The sequence below is a fragment of the Salmo salar genome, chromosome 11 (genome assembly GCF_965601325.2).
Source record: "Salmo salar chromosome 11, fSalSal1, whole genome shotgun sequence".
Taxonomy (NCBI): Eukaryota; Metazoa; Chordata; class Actinopteri; order Salmoniformes; family Salmonidae; genus Salmo; species Salmo salar.
Genome location: NC_138301.1, coordinates 31,744,610 through 31,771,000, shown reverse-complemented (window position 1 = coordinate 31,771,000; position 26,391 = coordinate 31,744,610). Strand labels below are relative to the sequence as shown.

At 37.7% G+C, this 26,391-nt stretch overlaps 1 protein-coding gene across 1 annotated transcript in view; it reads right to left on the bottom strand.

Moving 5' to 3' along the window:
* The window catches only part of LOC106596078 (transmembrane protein 266), a 105,578-nt gene that overhangs the window by 36,075 nt on the left and 43,112 nt on the right, over window positions 1-26,391 (bottom strand). The window contains exons 5-7 of the mRNA XM_045689324.2: window positions 25,876-25,949; window positions 23,276-23,332; window positions 19,529-19,667 (exon numbers count right to left, since the gene is read on the bottom strand). Coding sequence (XP_045545280.1) covers window positions 19,529-19,667; window positions 23,276-23,332; window positions 25,876-25,949 — 270 coding nt within the window. The remainder of the gene's footprint in view (window positions 1-19,528; window positions 19,668-23,275; window positions 23,333-25,875; window positions 25,950-26,391) is intronic.

Here is a 26,391-nt window from a genome sequence, read left to right as displayed (position 1 = left end):
CTAACTAACCATCCATCTAGAGTAATACCAACAACACTAAGGAAACCAACCAAACTAACTAACCATCCATCTAAGAGTAATACCAACAACACTAAGGAAACCAACCAAACTAATTAACCATCCATCTAACAGTAATACCAACACTAAGGAAACCTACCAAACTAACTAACCATCCATCTAGAGTAATACCAACAACACTAAGGAAACCAACCAAACTAACTAACCATCCATCTAACAGTAATACCAACACTAAGGAAACCTACCAAACTAACTAACCATCCATCTAGAGTAATACCAACAACACTAAGGAAACCAACCAAACTAACTAACCATCCATCTAACAGTAATACCAACACTAAGGAAACCTACCAAACTAACTAACCATCCATCTAGAGTAATACCAACAACACTAAGGAAACCAACCAAACTAACTAACCATCCATCTAAGAGTAATACCAACAACACTAAGGAAACCAACCAAACTAACTAACCATCCACCTAACAGTAATACCAACAACACTAAGGAAACCAACCAAACTAACTAACCATCCATCTAAGAGTAATACCAACAACACTAAGGAAACCAACCAAACTAACTAACCATCCATCTAGAGTAATACCAACAACACTAAGGAAACGAACCAAACTAACTAACCATCCATCTAAGAGTAATACCAACAACACTAAGGAAACCAACCAAACTAACTAACCATCCATCTAACAGTAATACCAACAACACTAAGGAAACCAACCAAACTAACTAACCATCCATCTAAGAGTATACCAACAACACTAAGGAAACCAACCAAACTAACTAACCATCCATCTAGAGTAATACCAACAACACTAAGGAAACCAACCAAACTAACTAACCATCCATCTAAGAGTAATACCAACAACACTAAGGAAACCAACCAAACTAACTAACCATCCATCTAGAGTAATACCAACAACACTAAGGAAACCAACCAAACTAACTAACCATCCATCTAGAGTAATACCAACAACACTAAGGAAACCAACCAAACTAACTAACCATCCATCTAGAGTAATACCAACAACACTAAGGAATCCTACCAAACAAACTAACCATCCATCTAGTGTAATACCAACAGCACTAAGGAAACCAACCAAACTAACTAACCATCCATCTAGAGTAATACCAACAACACTAAGGAAACCAACCAAACTAACTAACCATCCATCTAACAGTAATACCAACAACTCTAAGGAAACCTACCAAACTAACTAACCATCCATCTAGAGTAATACCAACAACACTAAGGAAACCAACCAAACTAACTAACCATCCATCTAGAGTAATACCAACAACACTAAGGAAACCAACCAAACTAACTAACCATCCATCTAGAGTAATACCAACAACACTAAGGAAACCAACCAAACTAACTAACCATCCATCTAGAGTAATACCAACAACACTAAGGAAACCAACCAAACTAACAAACCATCCATCTAGAGTAATACCAACAACACTAAGGAAACCAACCAAACTAACTAACCATCCATCTAGAGTAATACCAACAACACTAAGGAAACCAACCAAACTAACTAACCATCCATCTAACAGTAATACCAACACTAAGGAAACCTACCAAACTAACTAACCATCCATCTAGAGTAATACCAACAACACTAAGGAAACCAACCAAACTAACTAACCATCCATCTAAGAGTAATACCAACAACACTAAGGAAACCAACCAAACTAACTAACCATCCATCTAACAGTAATACCAACACTAAGGAAACCTACCAAACTAACTAACCATCCATCTAGAGTAATACCAACAACACTAAGGAAACCAACCAAACTAACTAACCATCCATCTAACAGTAATACCAACACTAAGGAAACCTACCAAACTAACTAACCATCCATCTAGAGTAATACCAACAACACTAAGGAAACCAACCAAACTAACTAACCATCCATCTAGAGTAATACCAACAACACTAAGGAAACCTACCAAACTAACTAACCATCCATCTAGAGTAATACCAACAACACTAAGGAAACCAACCAAACTAACTAACCATCCATCTAACAGTAATACCAACACTAAGGAAACCAACCAAACTAACTAACCATCCATCTAGAGTAATACCAACAACACTAAGGAAACCAACCAAACTAACTAACCATCCATCTAGAGTAATACCAACAACACTAAGGAAACCAACCAAACTAACTAACCATCCATCTAGAGTAATACCAACAACACTAAGGAATCCTACCAAACTAACTAACCATCCATCTAGAGTAATACCAACAACACTAAGGAAACCAACCAAACTAACTAACCATCCATCTAGAGTAATACCAACAACACTAAGGAAACCAACCAAACTAACTAACCATCCATCTAACAGTAATACCAACAACACTAAGGAAACCAACCAAACTAACTAACCATCCATCTAGAGTAATACCAACAATACTAAGGAAACCAACCAAACTAACTAACCATCCATCTAGAGTAATACCAACAACACTAAGGAAACCAACCAAACTAACTAACCATCCATCTAACAGTAATACCAACAACACTAAGGAAATAAACCAAACTGACTAACCATCCATCTAGAGTAATACCAACAACACTAAGGAAACCAACCAAACTAACTAACCATCCATCTAGAGTAATACCAACAGCACTAAGGAAACCAACCAAACTAACTAACCATCCATCTAGAGTAATACCAACAACACTAAGGAAACCAACCAAACTAACTAACCATCCATCTAGAGTAATACCAACAACACTAAGGAAACCAACCAAACTAACTAACCATCCATCTAGAGTAATACCAACAACACTAAGGAAACCAACCAAACTAACTAACCATCCATCTAGAGTAATACCAACAACACTAAGGAAACCAACCAAACTAACTAACCATCCATCTAGAGTAATACCAACAACACTAAGGAATCCTGCCAAACTAACTAACCATCCATCTAGAGTAATACCAACAACACTAAGGAAACCAACCAAACTAACTAACCATCCATCTAGAGTAATACCAACAACACTAAGGAAACCAACCAAACTAACTAACCATCCATCTAGAGTAATACCAACAACACTAAGGAATCCTACCAAACAAACTAACCATCCATCTAGTGTAATACCAACAGCACTAAGGAAACCAACCAAACTAACTAACCATCCATCTAGAGTAATACCAACAACACTAAGGAAACCAACCAAACTAACTAACCATCCATCTAACAGTAATACCAACAACTCTAAGGAAACCTACCAAACTAACTAACCATCCATCTAGAGTAATACCAACAACACTAAGGAAACCAACCAAACTAACTAACCATCCATCTAGAGTAATACCAACAACAGTAAGGAAACCAACCAAACTAACTAACCATCCATCTAGAGTAATACCAACAACACTAAGGAAACCAACCAAACTAACTAACCATCCATCTAGAGTAATACCAACAACACTAAGGAAACCAACCAAACTAACAAACCATCCATCTAGAGTAATACCAACAACACTAAGGAAACCAACCAAACTAACTAACCATCCATCTAGAGTAATACCAACAACACTAAGGAAACCAACCAAACTAACTAACCATCCATCTAAGAGTAATACCAACACTAAGGAAACCTACCAAACTAACTAACCATCCATCTAGAGTAATACCAACAACACTAAGGAAACCAACCAAACTAACTAACCATCCATCTAAGAGTAATACCAACAACACTAAGGAAACCAACCAAACTAACTACCCATCCATCTAACAGTAATACCAACAACACTAAGGAAACCAACCAAACTAACTAACCATCCATCTAACAGTAATACCAACACTAAGGAAACCTACCAAACTAACTAACCATCCATCTAGAGTAATACCAACAACACTAAGGAAACCAACCAAACTAACTAACCATCCATCTAAGAGTAATACCAACAACACTAAGGAAACCAACCAAACTAACTAACCATCCATCTAACAGTAATACCAACACTAAGGAAACCTACCAAACTAACTAACCATCCATCTAGAGTAATACCAACAACACTAAGGAAACCAACCAAACTAACTAACCATCCATCTAAGAGTAATACCAACAACACTAAGGAAACCAACCAAACTAATTAACCATCCATCTAACAGTAATACCAACACTAAGGAAACCTACCAAACGAACTAACCATCCATCTAGAGTAATACCAACAACACTAAGGAAACCAACCAAACTAACTAACCATCCATCTAACAGTAATACCAACACTAAGGAAACCTACCAAACTAACTAACCATCCATCTAGAGTAATACCAACAACACTAAGGAAACCAACCAAACTAACTAACCATCCATCTAACAGTAATACCAACACTAAGGAAACCTACCAAACTAACTAACCATCCATCTAGAGTAATACCAACAACACTAAGGAAACCAACCAAACTAACTAACCATCCATCTAAGAGTAATACCAACAACACTAAGGAAACCAACCAAACTAACTAACCATCCATCTAACAGTAATACCAACAACACTAAGGAAACCAACCAAACTAACTAACCATCCATCTAAGAGTAATACCAACAACACTAAGGAAACCAACCAAACTAACTAACCATCCATCTAGAGTAATACCAACAACACTAAGGAAACGAACCAAACTAACTAACCATCCATCTAAGAGTAATACCAACAACACTAAGGAAACCAACCAAACTAACTAACCATCCATCTAACAGTAATACCAACAACACTAAGGAAACCAACCAAACTAACTAACCATCCATCTAAGAGTATACCAACAACACTAAGGAAACCAACCAAACTAACTAACCATCCATCTAGAGTAATACCAACAACACTAAGGAAACCAACCAAACTAACTAACCATCCATCTAAGAGTAATACCAACAACACTAAGGAAACCAACCAAACTAACTAACCATCCATCTAGAGTAATACCAACAACACTAAGGAAACCAACCAAACTAACTAACCATCCATCTAGAGTAATACCAACAACACTAAGGAAACCAACCAAACTAACTAACCATCCATCTAGAGTAATACCAACAACACTAAGGAATCCTACCAAACAAACTAACCATCCATCTAGTGTAATACCAACAGCACTAAGGAAACCAACCAAACTAACTAACCATCCATCTAGAGTAATACCAACAACACTAAGGAAACCAACCAAACTAACTAACCATCCATCTAACAGTAATACCAACAACTCTAAGGAAACCTACCAAACTAACTAACCATCCATCTAGAGTAATACCAACAACACTAAGGAAACCAACCAAACTAACTAACCATCCATCTAGAGTAATACCAACAACACTAAGGAAACCAACCAAACTAACTAACCATCCATCTAGAGTAATACCAACAACACTAAGGAAACCAACCAAACTAACTAACCATCCATCTAGAGTAATACCAACAACACTAAGGAAACCAACCAAACTAACAAACCATCCATCTAGAGTAATACCAACAACACTAAGGAAACCAACCAAACTAACTAACCATCCATCTAGAGTAATACCAACAACACTAAGGAAACCAACCAAACTAACTAACCATCCATCTAACAGTAATACCAACACTAAGGAAACCTACCAAACTAACTAACCATCCATCTAGAGTAATACCAACAACACTAAGGAAACCAACCAAACTAACTAACCATCCATCTAAGAGTAATACCAACAACACTAAGGAAACCAACCAAACTAACTAACCATCCATCTAACAGTAATACCAACACTAAGGAAACCTACCAAACTAACTAACCATCCATCTAGAGTAATACCAACAACACTAAGGAAACCAACCAAACTAACTAACCATCCATCTAACAGTAATACCAACACTAAGGAAACCTACCAAACTAACTAACCATCCATCTAGAGTAATACCAACAACACTAAGGAAACCAACCAAACTAACTAACCATCCATCTAGAGTAATACCAACAACACTAAGGAAACCTACCAAACTAACTAACCATCCATCTAGAGTAATACCAACAACACTAAGGAAACCAACCAAACTAACTAACCATCCATCTAACAGTAATACCAACACTAAGGAAACCAACCAAACTAACTAACCATCCATCTAGAGTAATACCAACAACACTAAGGAAACCAACCAAACTAACTAACCATCCATCTAGAGTAATACCAACAACACTAAGGAAACCAACCAAACTAACTAACCATCCATCTAGAGTAATACCAACAACACTAAGGAATCCTACCAAACTAACTAACCATCCATCTAGAGTAATACCAACAACACTAAGGAAACCAACCAAACTAACTAACCATCCATCTAGAGTAATACCAACAACACTAAGGAAACCAACCAAACTAACTAACCATCCATCTAACAGTAATACCAACAACACCAAGGAAACCAACCAAACTAACTAACCATCCATCTAGAGTAATACCAACAATACTAAGGAAACCAACCAAACTAACTAACCATCCATCTAGAGTAATACCAACAACACTAAGGAAACCAACCAAACTAACTAACCATCCATCTAACAGTAATACCAACAACACTAAGGAAATAAACCAAACTGACTAACCATCCATCTAGAGTAATACCAACAACACTAAGGAAACCAACCAAACTAACTAACCATCCATCTAGAGTAATACCAACAGCACTAAGGAAACCAACCAAACTAACTAACCATCCATCTAGAGTAATACCAACAACACTAAGGAAACCAACCAAACTAACTAACCATCCATCTAGAGTAATACCAACAACACTAAGGAAACCAACCAAACTAACTAACCATCCATCTAGAGTAATACCAACAACACTAAGGAAACCAACCTAACTAACTAACCATCCATCTAGAGTAATACCAACAACACTAAGGAAACCAACCAAACTAACTAACCATCCATCTAGAGTAATACCAACAACACTAAGGAATCCTGCCAAACTAACTAACCATCCATCTAGAGTAATACCAACAACACTAAGGAAACCAACCAAACTAACTAACCATCCATCTAGAGTAATACCAACAACACTAAGGAAACCAACCAAACTAACTAACCATCCATCTAGAGTAATACCAACAACACTAAGGAATCCTACCAAACAAACTAACCATCCATCTAGTGTAATACCAACAGCACTAAGGAAACCAACCAAACTAACTAACCATCCATCTAGAGTAATACCAACAACACTAAGGAAACCAACCAAACTAACTAACCATCCATCTAACAGTAATACCAACAACTCTAAGGAAACCTACCAAACTAACTAACCATCCATCTAGAGTAATACCAACAACACTAAGGAAACCAACCAAACTAACTAACCATCCATCTAGAGTAATACCAACAACAGTAAGGAAACCAACCAAACTAACTAACCATCCATCTAGAGTAATACCAACAACACTAAGGAAACCAACCAAACTAACTAACCATCCATCTAGAGTAATACCAACAACACTAAGGAAACCAACCAAACTAACAAACCATCCATCTAGAGTAATACCAACAACACTAAGGAAACCAACCAAACTAACTAACCATCCATCTAGAGTAATACCAACAACACTAAGGAAACCAACCAAACTAACTAACCATCCATCTAAGAGTAATACCAACACTAAGGAAACCTACCAAACTAACTAACCATCCATCTAGAGTAATACCAACAACACTAAGGAAACCAACCAAACTAACTAACCATCCATCTAAGAGTAATACCAACAACACTAAGGAAACCAACCAAACTAACTACCCATCCATCTAACAGTAATACCAACAACACTAAGGAAACCAACCAAACTAACTAACCATCCATCTAACAGTAATACCAACACTAAGGAAACCTACCAAACTAACTAACCATCCATCTAGAGTAATACCAACAACACTAAGGAAACCAACCAAACTAACTAACCATCCATCTAAGAGTAATACCAACAACACTAAGGAAACCAACCAAACTAATTAACCATCCATCTAACAGTAATACCAACACTAAGGAAACCTACCAAACTAACTAACCATCCATCTAGAGTAATACCAACAACACTAAGGAAACCAACCAAACTAACTAACCATCCATCTAACAGTAATACCAACACTAAGGAAACCTACCAAACTAACTAACCATCCATCTAGAGTAATACCAACAACACTAAGGAAACCAACCAAACTAACTAACCATCCATCTAACAGTAATACCAACACTAAGGAAACCTACCAAACTAACTAACCATCCATCTAGAGTAATACCAACAACACTAAGGAAACCAACCAAACTAACTAACCATCCATCTAAGAGTAATACCAACAACACTAAGGAAACCAACCAAACTAACTAACCATCCATCTAACAGTAATACAAACAACACTAAGGAAACCAACCAAACTAACTAACCATCCATCTAAGAGTAATACCAACAACACTAAGGAAACCAACCAAACTAACTAACCATCCATCTAGAGTAATACCAACAACACTAAGGAAACGAACCAAACTAACTAACCATCCATCTAAGAGTAATACCAACAACACTAAGGAAACCAACCAAACTAACTAACCATCCATCTAACAGTAATACCAACAACACTAAGGAAACCAACCAAACTAACTAACCATCCATCTAAGAGTATACCAACAACACTAAGGAAACCAACCAAACTAACTAACCATCCATCTAGAGTAATACCAACAACACTAAGGAAACCAACCAAACTAACTAACCATCCATCTAAGAGTAATACCAACAACACTAAGGAAACCAACCAAACTAACTAACCATCCATCTAAGAGTAATACCAACAACACTAAGGAAACCAACCAAACTAACTAACCATCCATCTAAGAGTAATACCAACAACACTAAGGAAACCAACCAAACGAGCTAACCATCCATCTAAGAGTAATACCAACAACACTAACCAATCCTACCAAACTAACTAACCATCCATCTAGAGTAATACCAACAACACTAAGGAAACCAACCAAACTAGCTAACCATCCATCTAAGAGTAATACCAACAACACTAACCAATCCTACCAAACTAACTAACCATCCATCTAGAGTAATACCAACAACACTAAGGAAACCAACCAAACTAACTAACCATCCATCTAAGAGTAATACCAACAACACTAAGGAAACCAACCAAACTAACTAACCATCCATCTAAGAGTAATACCAACAACACTAACCAATCCTACCAAACTAACTAACCATCCATCTAAGAGTAATACCAACAACACTAAGGAAACCAACCAAACTAACTAACCATCCATCTAGAGTAATACCAACAACACTAAGGAAACCAACCAAACTAACTAACCATCCATCTAGAGTAATACCAACAACACTAAGGAAACCAACCAAACTAACTAACCATCCATCTAAGAGTAATACCAACAACACTAAGGAAACCAACCAAACTAACTAACCATCCATCTAAGAGTAATACCAACAACACTAAGGAAACCAACCAAACTAACTAACCATCCATCTAAGAGTAATACCAACAACACTAAGGAAACCAACCAAACTAACTAACCATCCATCTAGAGTAATACCAACAACACAAAGGAAACCAACCAAACTAACTAACCATCCATCTAGAGTAATACCAACAACACTAAGGAAACCAACCAAACTAGCTAACCATCCATCTAAGAGTAATACCAACAACACTAACCAATCCTACCAAACTAACTAACCATCCATCTAGAGTAATACCAACAACACTAAGGAAACCAACCAAACTAACTAACCATCCATCTAAGAGTAATACCAACAACACTAAGGAAACCAACCAAACTAACTAACCATCCATCTAAGAGTAATACCAACAACACTAACCAAACCTACCAAACTAACTAACCATCCAACTAAGAGTAATACCAACAACACTAAGGAAACCAACCAAACTAACTAACCATCCATCTAAGAGTAATACCAACAACACTAAGGAAACCAACCAAACTAACTAACCATCCATCTAGAGTAATACCAACAACACTAAGGAAACCAACCAAACTAACTAACCATCCATCTAACAGTAATACCAACACTAAGGAAACCTACCAAACTAACTAACCATCCATCTAGAGTAATACCAAAAACACTAAGGAAACCAACCAAACTAACTAACCATCCATCTAGAGTAATACCAACAACACTAAGGAAACCAACCAAACTAACTAACCATCCATCTAGAGTAATACCAACAACACTAAGGAAACCAACCAAACTAACTAACCATCCATCTAACAGTAATACCAACACTAAGGAAACCTACCAAACTAACTAACCATCCATCTAGAGTAATACCAACAACACTAAGGAAACCAACCAAACTAATTAACCATCCATCTAAGAGTAATACCAACAACACTAAGGAAACGAACCAAACTAACTAACCATCCATCTAAGAGTAATACCAACAACACTAAGGAAACCAACCAAACTAACTACCCATCCATCTAACAGTAATACCAACAACACTAAGGAAACCAACCAAACTAACTAACCATCCATCTAACAGTAATACCAACACTAAGGAAACCTACCAAACTAACTAACCATCCATCTAGAGTAATACCAACAACACTAAGGAAACCAACCAAACTAACTAACCATCCATCTAAGAGTAATACCAACAACACTAAGGAAACCAACCAAACTAATTAACCATCCATCTAACAGTAATACCAACACTAAGGAAACCTACCAAACTAACTAACCATCCATCTAGAGTAATACCAACAACACTAAGGAAACCAACCAAACTAACTAACCATCCATCTAACAGTAATACCAACACTAAGGAAACCTACCAAACTAACTAACCATCCATCTAGAGTAATACCAACAACACTAAGGAAACCAACCAAACTAACTAACCATCCATCTAACAGTAATACCAACACTAAGGAAACCTACCAAACTAACTAACCATCCATCTAGAGTAATACCAACAACACTAAGGAAACCAACCAAACTAACTAACCATCCATCTAAGAGTAATACCAACAACACTAAGGAAACCAACCAAACTAACTAACTAACCATCCATCTAACAGTAATACCAACAACACTAAGGAAACCAACCAAACTAACTAACCATCCATCTAAGAGTAATACCAACAACACTAAGGAAACCAACCAAACTAACTAACCATCCATCTAGAGTAATACCAACAACACTAAGGAAACGAACCAAACTAACTAACCATCCATCTAAGAGTAATACCAACAACACTAAGGAAACCAACCAAACTAACTAACCATCCATCTAACAGTAATACCAACAACACTAAGGAAACCAACCAAACTAACTAACCATCCATCTAAGAGTATACCAACAACACTAAGGAAACCAACCAAACTAACTAACCATCCATCTAGAGTAATACCAACAACACTAAGGAAACCAACCAAACTAACTAACCATCCATCTAAGAGTAATACCAACAACACTAAGGAAACCAACCAAACGAACTAACCATCCATCTAAGAGTAATACCAACAACACTAAGGAAACCAACCAAACGAGCTAACCATCCATCTAAGAGTAATACCAACAACACTAACCAATCCTACCAAACTAACTAACCATCCATCTAGAGTAATACCAACAACACTAAGGAAACCAACCAAACTAGCTAACCATCCATCTAAGAGTAATACCAACAACACTAACCAATCCTACCAAACTAACTAACCATCCATCTAGAGTAATACCAACAACACTAAGGAAACCAACCAAACTAACTAACCATCCATCTAAGAGTAATACCAACAACACTAAGGAAACCAACCAAACTAACTAACCATCCATCTAAGAGTAATACCAACAACACTAACCAATCCTACCAAACTAACTAACCATCCATCTAAGAGTAATACCAACAACACTAAGGAAACCAACCAAACTAACTAACCATCCATCTAGAGTAATACCAACAACACTAAGGAAACCAACCAAACTAACTAACCATCCATCTAGAGTAATACCAACAACACTAAGGAAACCAACCAAACTAACTAACCATCCATCTAAGAGTAATACCAACAACACTAAGGAAACCAACCAAACTAACTAACCATCCATCTAAGAGTAATACCAACAACACTAAGGAAACCAACCAAACTAACTAACCATCCATCTAAGAGTAATACCAACAACACTAAGGAAACCAACCAAACTAACTAACCATCCATCTAGAGTAATACCAACAACACTAAGGAAACCAACCAAACTAACTAACCATCCATCTAGAGTAATACCAACAACACTAAGGAAACCAACCAAACTAGCTAACCATCCATCTAAGAGTAATACCAACAACACTAACCAATCCTACCAAACTAACTAACCATCCATCTAGAGTAATACCAACAACACTAAGGAAACCAACCAAACTAACTAACCATCCATCTAAGAGTAATACCAACAACACTAAGGAAACCAACCAAACTAACTAACCATCCATCTAAGAGTAATACCAACAACACTAACCAAACCTACCAAACTAACTAACCATCCAACTAAGAGTAATACCAACAACACTAAGGAAACCAACCAAACTAACTAACCATCCATCTAAGAGTAATACCAACAACACTAAGGAAACCAACCAAACTAACTAACCATCCATCTAGAGTAATACCAACAACACTAAGGAAACCAACCAAACTAACTAACCATCCATCTAACAGTAATACCAACACTAAGGAAACCTACCAAACTAACTAACCATCCATCTAGAGTAATACCAACAACACTAAGGAAACCAACCAAACTAACTAACCATCCATCTAACAGTAATACCAACACTAAGGAAACCTACCAAACTAACTAACCATCCATCTAGAGTAATACCAACAACACTAAGGAAACCAACCAAACTAACTAACCATCCATCTAAGAGTAATACCAACAACACTAAGGAAACCAACCAAACTAACTAACCATCCATCTAACAGTAATACCAACAACACTAAGGAAACCAACCAAACTAACTAACCATCCATCTAAGAGTAATACCAACAACACTAAGGAAACCAACCAAACTAACTAACCATCCATCTAGAGTAATACCAACAACACTAAGGAAACCAACCAAACTAACTAACCATCCATCTAAGAGTAATACCAACAACACTAAGGAAACCAACCAAACTAACTAACCATCCATCTAACAGTAATACCAACAACACTAAGGAAACCAACCAAACTAACTAACCATCCATCTAAGAGTAATACCAACAACACTAAGGAAACCAACCAAACTAACTAACCATCCATCTAGAGTAATACCAACAACACTAAGGAAACCAACCAAACTAACTAACCATCCATCTAAGAGTAATACCAACAACACTAAGGAAACCAACCAAACTAACTAACCATCCATCTAAGAGTAATACCAACAACACTAAGGAAACCAACCAAACTAACTAACCATCCATCTAAGAGTAATACCAACAACACTAAGGAAACCAACCAAACTAACTAACCATCCATCTAGAGTAATACCAACAACACTAAGGAAACCAACCAAACTAGCTAACCATCCATCTAAGAGTAATACCAACAACACTAACCAATCCTACCAAACTAACTAACCATCCATCTAGAGTAATACCAACAACACTAAGGAAACCAACCAAACTAACTAACCATCCATCTAAGAGTAATACCAACAACACTAAGGAAACCAACCAAACTAACTAACCATCCATCTAAGAGTAATACCAACAACACTAACCAATCCTACCAAACTAACTAACCATCCATCTAAGAGTAATACCAACAACACTAAGGAAACCAACCAAACTAACTAACCATCCATCTAGAGTAATACCAACAACACTAAGGAAACCAACCAAACTAACTAACCATCCATCTAGAGTAATACCAACAACACTAAGGAAACCAACCAAACTAACTAACCATCCATCTAAGAGTAATACCAACAACACTAAGGAAACCACCCAAACTAACTAACCATCCATCTAAGAGTAATACCAACAACACTAAGGAAACCAACCAAACTAACTAACCATCCATCTAAGAGTAATACCAACAACACTAAGGAAACCAACCAAACTAACTAACCATCCATCTAGAGTAATACCAACAACACTAAGGAAACCAACCAAACTAACTAACCATCCATCTAGAGTAATACCAACAACACTAAGGAAACCAACCAAACTAGCTAACCATCCATCTAAGAGTAATACCAACAACACTAACCAATCCTACCAAACTAACTAACCATCCATCTAGAGTAATACCAACAACACTAAGGAAACCAACCAAACTAACTAACCATCCATCTAAGAGTAATACCAACAACACTAAGGAAACCAACCAAACTAACTAACCATCCATCTAAGAGTAATACCAACAACACTAACCAAACCTACCAAACTAACTAACCATCCAACTAAGAGTAATACCAACAACACTAAGGAAACCAACCAAACTAACTAACCATCCATCTAAGAGTAATACCAACAACACTAAGGAAACCAACCAAACTAACTAACCATCCATCTAGAGTAATACCAACAACACTAAGGAAACCAACCAAACTAACTAACCATCCATCTAGAGTAATACCAACAACACTAAGGAAACCAACCAAACTAACTAACCATCCATCTAGAGTAATACCAACAACACTAAGGAAACCAACCAAACTAACTAACCATCCATCTAAGAGTAATACCAACAACACTAAGGAAACCAACCAAACTAACTAACCATCCATCTAACAGTAATACCAACACTAAGGAAACCTACCAAACTAACTAACCATCCATCTAGAGTAATACCAACAACACTAAGGAAACCAACCAAACTAACTAACCATCCATCTAAGAGTAATACCAACAACACTAAGGAAACCAACCAAACTAACTAACCATCCATCTAACAGTAATACCAACAACACTAAGGAAACCAACCAAACTAACTAACCATCCATCTAAGAGTAATACCAACAACACTAAGGAAACCAACCAAACTAACTAACCATCCATCTAGAGTAATACCAACAACACTAAGGAAACCAACCAAACTAACTAACCATCCATCTAAGAGTAATACCAACAACACTAAGGAAACCAACCAAACTAACTAACCATCCATCTAACAGTAATACCAACAACACTAAGGAAACCAACCAAACTAACTAACCATCCATCTAAGAGTAATACCAACAACACTAAGGAAACCAACCAAACTAACTAACCATCCATCTAGAGTAATACCAACAACACTAAGGAAACCAACCAAACTAACTAACCATCCATCTAAGAGTAATACCAACAACACTAAGGAAACCAACCAAACTAACTAACCATCCATCTAAGAGTAATACCAACAACACTAAGGAAACCAACCAAACTAACTAACCATCCATCTAAGAGTAATACCAACAACACTAAGGAAACCAACCAAACTAACTAACCATCCATCTAGAGTAATACCAACAACACTAAGGAAACCAACCAAACTAGCTAACCATCCATCTAGAGTAATACCAACAACACTAAGGAAACCAACCAAACTAGCTAACCATCCATCTAAGAGTAATACCAACAACACTAACCAATCCTACCAAACTAACTAACCATCCATCTAGAGTAATACCAACAACACTAAGGAAACCAACCAAACTAACTAACCATCCATCTAAGAGTAATACCAACAACACTAAGGAAACCAACCAAACTAACTAACCATCCATCTAAGAGTAATACCAACAACACTAACCAATCCTACCAAACTAACTAACCATCCATCTAAGAGTAATACCAACAACACTAAGGAAACCAACCAAACTAACTAACCATCCATCTAGAGTAATACCAACAACACTAAGGAAACCAACCAAACTAACTAACCATCCATCTAGAGTAATACCAACAACACTAAGGAAACCAACCAAACTAACTAACCATCCATCTAAGAGTAATACCAACAACACTAAGGAAACCACCCAAACTAACTAACCATCCATCTAAGAGTAATACCAACAACACTAAGGAAACCAACCAAACTAACTAACCATCCATCTAAGAGTAATACCAACAACACTAAGGAAACCAACCAAACTAACTAACCATCCATCTAGAGTAATACCAACAACACTAAGGAAACCAACCAAACTAACTAACCATCCATCTAGAGTAATACCAACAACACTAAGGAAACCAACCAAACTAGCTAACCATCCATCTAAGAGTAATACCAACAACACTAACCAATCCTACCAAACTAACTAACCATCCATCTAGAGTAATACCAACAACACTAAGGAAACCAACCAAACTAACTAACCATCCATCTAAGAGTAATACCAACAACACTAAGGAAACCAACCAAACTAACTAACCATCCATCTAAGAGTAATACCAACAACACTAACCAAACCTACCAAACAAACTAACCATCCAACTAAGAGTAATACCAACAACACTAAGGAAACCAACCAAACTAACTAACCATCCATCTAAGAGTAATACCAACAACACTAAGGAAACCAACCAAACTAACTAACCATCCATCTAGAGTAATACCAACAACACTAAGGAAACCAACCAAACTAACTAACCATCCATCTAGAGTAATACCAACAACACTAAGGAAACCAACCAAACTAACTAACCATCCATCTAGAGTAATACCAACAACACTAAGGAAACCAACCAAACTAACTAACCATCCATCTAAGAGTAATACCAACAACACTAAGGAAACCAACCAAACTAACTAACCATCCATCTAAGAGTAATACCAACAACACTAAGGAAACCAACCAAACTAACTAACCATCCATCTAGAGTAATACCAACAACACTAAGGAAACCAACCAAACTAACTAACCATCCATCTAGAGTAATACCAACAACACTAAGGAAACCTACCAAACTAACTAACCATCCATCTAGAGTAATACCAACAACACTAAGGAATCCTACCAAACTAACTAACCATCCATCTAGAGTAATACCAAAAACACTAAGGAAACCAACCAAACTAACTAACCATCCATCTAGAGTAATACCAACAACACTAAGGAAACCAAACAAACTAACTAACCATCCATCTAAGAGTAATACCAACAACACTAAGGAATCCTACCAAACTAACTAACCATCCATCTAGAGTAATACCAACAACACTAAGGAATGCTACCAAACTAACTAACCATCCATCTAGATTAATACCAACAACACTAAGGAAACCAACCAAACTAACTAACCATCCATCTAAGAGTAATACCAACAACACTAAGGAAACCAACCAAACTAACTAACCATCCATCTAAGAGTAATACCAACGACACTAAGGAAACCAACCAAACTAACTAACCATCCATCTAGAGTAATACCAACAACACTAAGGAAACCAACCAAACTAACTAACCATCCATCTAACAGTAATACCAACACTAAGGAAACCTACCAAACTAACTAACCATCCATCTAGAGTAATACCAACAACACTAAGGAAACCAACCAAACTAACTAACCATCCATCTAAGAGTAATACCAACAACACTAAGGAAACCAACCAAACTAACTAACCATCCATCTAGAGTAATACCAACAACACTAAGGAAACCAACCAAACTAACTAACCATCCATCTAACAGTAATACCAACACTAAGGAAACCTACCAAACTAACTAACCATCCATCTAGAGTAATACCAACAACACTAAGGAAACCAACCAAACTAACTAACCATCCATCTAAGAGTAATACCAACAACACTAAGGAAACCAACCAAACTAACTAACCATCCATCTAACAGTAATACCAACAACACTAAGGAAACCAACCAAACTAACTAACCATCCATCTAACAGTAATACCAACAACACTAAGGAAACCAACCAAACTAACTAACCATCCATCTAGAGTAATACCAACAACACTAAGGAATCCTACCAAACTAACTAACCATCCATCTAGAGTAATACCAACAACACTAAGGAATCCTACCAAACTAACTAACCATCCATCTAACAGTAATACCAACACTAAGGAAACCTACCAAACTAACTAACCATCCATCTAGAGTAATACCAACAACACTAAGGAAACCAACCAAACTAACTAACCATCCATCTAACAGTAATACCAACACTAAGGAAACCTACCAAACTAACTAACCATCCATCTAGAGTAATACCAACAACACTAAGGAAACCAACCAAACTAACTAACCATCCATCTAAGAGTAATACCAACAACACTAAGGAAACCAACCAAACTAACTAACCATCCATCTAACAGTAATACCAACAACACTAAGGAAACCAACCAAACTAACTAACCATCCATCTAACAGTAATACCAACAACACTAAGGAAACCAACCAAACTAACTAACCATCCATCTAGAGTAATACCAACAACACTAAGGAATCCTACCAAACTAACTAACCATCCATCTAGAGTAATACCAACAACACTAAGGAATCCTACCAAACTAACTAACCATCCATCTAACAGTAATACCAACACTAAGGAAACCTACCAAACTAACTAACCATCCATCTAGAGTAATACCAACAACACTAAGGAAACCAACCAAACTAACTAACCATCCATCTAACAGTAATACCAACACTAAGGAAACCTACCAAACTAACTAACCATCCATCTAGAGTCATACCAACAACACTAAGGAAACCTACCAAACTAACTAACCATCCATCTAGAGTAATACCAACAACACTAAGGAATCCTACCAAACTAACTAACCATCCATCTAGAGTAATACCAAAAACACTAAGGAAACCAACCAAACTAACTAACCATCCATCTAGAGTAATACCAACAACACTAAGGAAACCAAACAAACTAACTAACCATCCATCTAAGAGTAATACCAACAACACTAAGGAATCCTACCAAACTAACTAACCATCCATCTAGAGTAATACCAACAACACTAAGGAATGCTACCAAACTAACTAACCATCCATCTAGATTAATACCAACAACACTAAGGAAACCAACCAAACTAACTAACCATCCATCTAAGAGTAATACCAAGAACACTAAGGAAACCAACCAAACTAACTAACCATCCATCTAAGAGTAATACCAACAACACTAAGGAAACCAACCAAACTAACTAACCATCCATCTAAGAGTAATACCAACAACACTAAGGAAAGCTGTTGACTGACAGGGACAATGGCTAGACCGAGGTCATGATGACTCTAGTAAGACATCCACCAGCAGGGCTTTGACTGACTGACTGCCAGACTGACTGCCAGACTGACTGCCAGACTGACTGCCAGACTGACTGCCAGACTGACTGCCAGACTGACAGCCAGACTGCCAGACAGACAGACAGACAGACAGACAGACAGACAGACAGAGACATAAGGGAGCGTCTGGTCTGCTCCACCCTCAGTCTCACCGTCGATGATTCTCTTGACCCTCCAGATGCGCAGGGTGATGATGAGGCTGATGGCGTCCCAGGGGCTGCTGGGGCCATTGGCTACCGTGGAGGCTACCATAGGGGCCAGGGACAACACGATGACTGCCCCGTCAAACACCTGCAGGGAGCAGACACACAGACACACACACGCAAGCACACACACACACACACACACACACACACACACACACACACACACACACACACACACACACACACACACACACACACACACACACACACACACACACACACACACACACACACACATGCCCATACATGCAGGCATGTGTACACACAAACACACATCACATGCCACACTTGTCACAGACTTAGGAGATATTACACACTGTCATTAGGAGATATTACACACTGTCATTAGGAGATATTACACGCTGTCATTAGGAGATATTACACACTGTCATTAGGAGATATTACACGCTGTCATTAAAGGAGATATTACACGCTGTCATTAGGAGATATTACACGCTGTCATTAGGAGATATTACACGCTGTCATTAGGAGATATTACACGCTGTCATTACGAGATATTACACATTGTTATTAAAGGAGATATCACACACTGTCATTAGGAGATATTACACGCTGTCATTAGGAGATATTACACGCTGTCATTAGGAGATATTACACACTGTCATTAGGAGATATTACACACTGTCATTAGGAGATATTACACGCTGTCATTAGGAGATATTACACACTGTCATTAGGAGATATTACACGCTGTCATTAAAGGAGATATTACACGCTGTCATTAGGAGATATTACACGCTGTCATTAGGAGATATTACACGCTGTCATTAGGAGATATTACACGCTGTCATTACGAGATATTACACATTGTTATTAAAGGAGATATCACACACTGTCATTAGGAGATATTACACGCTGTCATTAGGAGATATTACACGCTGTCATTAGGAGATATTACACGCTGTCATTAGGAGATATTACACGCTGTCAATAGGAGATATTACACGCTGTCATTAGGAGATATTACACGCTGTCATTAGGAGATATTACACGCTGTCATTAGGAGATATTACACGCTGTCATTAGGAGATATTACACGCTGTCATTAGGAGATATTACACGCTGTCATTAGATATTACACGCTGTCATTAGGAGATATTACACACTGTCATTAGGAGATATTACACACTGTCATTAGGAGATATTACACACTGTCATTAGGAGATATTACACGCTGTCATTAGGAGATATTACACGCTGTCATTAGGAGATATTACACACTGTCATTAAAGGACCTATTACACACTGTCATTAAAGGAGATATTACACACTGTCATTAAAGGAGATATTACACACTGTCATTAGGAGATATTACACACTGTCATTAGGAGATATTACACGCTGTCATTAGGAGATATTACACGCTGTCATTAGGAGATATTACACGCTGTCATTAGGAGATATTACACGCTGTCATTAGGAGATATTACACACTGTCATTAGGAGATATTACACGCTGTCATTAGGAGATATTACACACTGTCATTAAAGGACCTATTACACACTGTCATTAGGAGATATTACACACTGTCATTAAAGGAGATATTACACACTGTCATTAGGAGATATTACACACTGTCATTAGGAGATATTACACACTGTCATTTGGAGATATTACACGCTGTCATTAGGAGATATTACACGCTGTCATTAGGAGATATTACACACTGTCATTAAAGGACCTATTACACACTGTCATTAGGAGATATTACACACTGTCATTAAAGGAGATATTACACACTGTCATTAGGAGATATTACACACTGTCATTAGGAGATATTACACGCTGTCATTAGGAGATATTACACACTGTCATTAGGAGATATTACACGCTGTCATTAGGAGATATTACACGCTGTCATTAGGAGATATTACACACTGCCATTAGGAGATATTACACACTGTCATTAGGAGATATTACACACTGTCATTAGGAGATATTACACGCTGTCATTAGGAGATATTACACACTGTCATTAAAGGACCTATTACACACTGTCATTAGGAGATATTACACACTGTCATTAAAGGAGATATTACACACTGTCATTAGGAGATATTACACACTGTCATTTGGAGATATTACACGCTGTCATTAGGAGATATTACACACTGCCATTAGGAGATATTACACACTGTCATTAGGAGATATTACACACTGTCATTAGGAGATATTACACGCTGTCATTAGGAGATATTACACACTGTCATTAAAGGACCTATTACACACTGTCATTAGGAGATATTACACACTGTCATTAAAGGAGATATTACACACTGTCATTAGGAGATATTACACACTGTCATTAGGAGATATTACACGCTGTCATTAGGAGATATTACACACTGTCATTAGGAGATATTACACACTGTCATTAGGAGATATTACACGCTGTCATTAGGAGATATTACACACTGTCATTAGGAGATATTACACGCTGTCATTAGGAGATATTACACACTGTCATTAGGAGATATTACACGCTGTCATTAGGAGATATTACACGCTGTCATTAGGAGATATTACACGCTGTCATTAGGAGATATTACACGCTGTCATTAGGAGATATTACACACTGTCATTAGGAGATATTACACGCTGTCATTAGGAGATATTACACACTGTCATTAAAGGACCTATTACACACTGTCATTAGGAGATATTACACACTGTCATTAAAGGAGATATTACACACTGTCATTAAAGGAGATATTACACACTGTCATTAGGAGATATTACACACTGTCATTAGGAGATATTACACACTGTCATTTGGAGATATTACACGCTGTCATTAGGAGATATTACACGCTGTCATTAGGAGATATTACACACTGTCATTAAAGGACCTATTACACACTGTCATTAGGAGATATTACACACTGTCATTAAAGGAGATATTACACACTGTCATTAGGAGATATTACACACTGTCATTAGGAGATATTACACGCTGTCATTAGGAGATATTACACACTGTCATTAGGAGATATTACACGCTGTCATTAGGAGATATTACACGCTGTCATTAGGAGATATTACACACTGCCATTAGGAGATATTACACACTGTCATTAGGAGATATTACACACTGTCATTAGGAGATATTACACGCTGTCATTAGGAGATATTACACACTGTCATTAAAGGACCTATTACACACTGTCATTAGGAGATATTACACACTGTCATTAAAGGAGATATTACACACTGTCATTAGGAGATATTACACACTGTCATTTGGAGATATTACACACTGTCATTAGGAGATATTACACACTGTCATTAGGAGATATTACACACTGTCATTAGGAGATATTACACGCTGTCATTAGGAGATATTACACACTGTCATTAGGAGATATTACACGCTGTCATTAGGAGATATTACACACTGTCATTAGGAGATATTACACGCTGTCATTAGGAGATATTACACACTGTCATTAGGAGATTTTACACACTGTTTTTAGGAGATATTACACACTGTCATTAGGAGATATTACACGCTATCATTAGGAGATATTATACGCTGTCATTAGGAGATATTACACACTGTCATTAGGAGATTTTACACACTGTCATTAGGAGATATTACACACTGTCATTAGGAGATTGTACACACTGTTTTTAGGAGATATTACATTGAGGTTTAATTTAATGAATCTTACCTCTACTTTGTTCTCAATGTAGTCCCAAATCCCAAGGACAACAATCCTGAAGACAGTCTGGGAAAAGAGGGAGAGAGAGAAAGGATGGAAGGGGAGGAAAAAAGCCAAATACAACCTCTCCAATGACATGCGAAATATTCTCACTCTCCTCTGGTTTCAACACATCTACAACACATTCTGAAAGGTCATTTGAATATGGACAAAAAAAGACAGGACAAGTTACAGTCTCCATTTATATACTGCTGCTGTGAATGTAGGCTTTCTTTGACTCAAGCCTTCCTTTTCTACATGGTCACAGAAAGTAACATGTACAGTTGAAGTCGGAGGTTTACATACACCTTAGCCAAATACATTTAAACTCAGTTTTTCACAATTCCTGACATTTAATTCTAGTAAAAATTCCCTGTCTTAGGTCAGTTAGGATCACCACTTTATTTTAAGAATGTGAAATGTCAGAATAATAGAAGAGAGAATGATTTATTTCAGCTTTTGTTTCTTTCATCACGTTCCCTGTGGGTCAGAAGTTTACATACACTCAATTAGTATTTGGTAGCGTTGCCTTGAAATTGTTTTACTTGGGTCAAACATTTCAGGTAGCTTTCCACAAGCTTCCCACAATAAATTGGGTGAATTCTGGCCCATTCCTCCTGACAGAGCTGGTGTAAATGAGTCAGGTTTGTAGGCCTCCTTGCTCACACACGCTTTTTCAGTTCTGCCCACAAATGTTCTATAGGATTGGGGTCTGGGCTTTGTGATGGCCACTCTCCAATACCTTGACTTTGTTGTCCTTAAGCCATTTTGCCACAACTTTGGAAGTATGCTTGGGGTCATTGTCCATTTGGAAGACCCATTTGCGACCAAGCTTTAACTTCCTGACTGATGTCTTGAGATGTTGCTTCAATATATCCACATCATTTTCCTTCCACATGATGCCATATATTTGGTGAAGTGCACCAGCCCCTTCTGCAGAAAAGCACCCCCACAACATGATGCTGCCACCCCCGTGCTTCACGGTTGGGATGGTGTTCTTCGGCTTGCAAGCCTCCCCCTTTTTCTTCCAAACATAACAATGGTCATTATGGCCAAACAGTTCTATTTTTGTTTCATCAGACCAGAGGACATTTCTCCAAATCTTTGTCCCCATGTGCAGTTGCAAACCGTAGTCTGGCTTTTTTATGGCGGTTTTGGAGCAGTGGCTTCTTCCTTGCTGAGCGGCCTTTCAGGTTATGTCGATATAGGACTTGTTTTACAGTGGATATAGATACTTGTGTACCTGTTTCCTCCAGCATCTTCACAAGGTCCTTTGCTGTTGTTCTAGGATTGATTTGCACTTTTCGCACCAAAGTACGTTCATCTCTAGGAGACAGAACGCGTCTCCTCCTGAGTGGTATGATGGCTGCGTGGTCCCATGGTGTTTATACTTACGTACTATTGTTTGTACAGATGAACGTGTAACTTTCAGGCATTTGGAAATTGCTCCCAAGGATGGACCAGGCTTGTGGAGGTCTAAAAAAAAAATCCTGAAGTCTTGGCTGATTTCTTTAGATTTTCCCATGATGTCAAGCAAAGAAGCACTGAGTTTGAAGATAGGCCTTGAAATACATACACAGGTACACCTCCAATTGACTTAAACTATGTCAATTAGCCTATCAGAAGCTTCTAAAGCCATGACATCATTTTCTGGAATGTTCCAAGCTGTTTAAAGGCACAGTCAACTCAGTGTATGTAAACTGACCCACTGGAATTGTGATACAGTGAATTATAAGTGAAATAATCTGTCTGTAAACAATTGTTGGAAAAATTACTTGTGTCATGCACAAAGTAGATGTCCTAACCGACTTGCCAAAACTATAGTTTGTTAAAAATAAATTTGTGGAGTGGTTGAAAAACGAGTTTTAATGACTCCAACCTAAGTGTATGTAAACTTCCGATCTTTGAAGGGTACTTTTTACAAGTCTTTCGATCAATTAGAATGTGGGAAAAGGATAATGATTCTGGACACTGTACAATGGCCCTCCTAGTTGTCTGATATTACCTGATCCATTACATACATCTACTGTATGTACAGTAACATACACTAGTGTTGGGTTGGGGGGGTCCTTTATTTTGAAAAGGAGGATGATAGAGTTACATTCTAATCATGATGAAAGGGTGACGATATAAAAGTGGCCTGTCTCATTCTTTATACAGTAGCACATCTTGACATCAACGGCTCCACTGTAAGAGAGAAGCAGAGAGGGACATTCTCTGATTGGTGGATAGGAAAAAGATTATTATTATGACCATTTAATAAGTCAAGGTCTCTATAGTTACAGTAACTATAGTTTAGTTTTTAATATTTAGACCTTGAATACCATTCCCCTCTGACACCGTTCATCTATAATGTCAGGAAGCAAAGGTGTTATAAGGTGTTGGGTGGATCATATGACTGTAACCCAAGCCCTAAACCCTTAACCTCCTCTTGAATTATTACTTAACCCGTGTGTGTGTGTGTGTGTGTGTGTGTGTGTGTGTGTGTGTGTGTGTGTGTGTGTGTGTGTGTGTGTGTGTGTGTGTGTGTGTGTGTGTGTGTGTGTGTGTGTGTGTGTGTGTCTCATTACCTCAGTGAAGAAGAGTGAAAGGATGGCGAGGCTGATCCAATGGATGACGCTAGCAAATTGAATAGCATTGGCAACTGGAATAAATAACAAAAGAGAAAAATGTGTATCTTAAAGGATGATTCCACTTTTACTGCTTGTTCTTAATGGAATCAAGAACAACACTACCATGTCCTGTGAATGTCTACATCTGTCCAGACAGATTTATCTGGCAGAAAATGGTGCATAGATATTACATCATGTCTTTTACCACTATTCCTCATTTCCATCTAACAGTGTTGTGAATGCTCCCGCTCCACTTCTCCTTCCCCATCCATCAGTCCATCAGTCAATTTACCCCTCCCTTTATCTCCCTGTACCTCTCCATCTCCCCCCCATCCTCCTTCCCTCCTTCCTACTCCCTCCATGTGTCTTTCCAGAGCTGGCAACAGGACAGCCAGGACAGTCAGAGTCTATGGTAATGCATCGAAGTGACTGGTGTCCTGTAGTCCCCAGAGCAGAGAGAATCATCTGTCAATA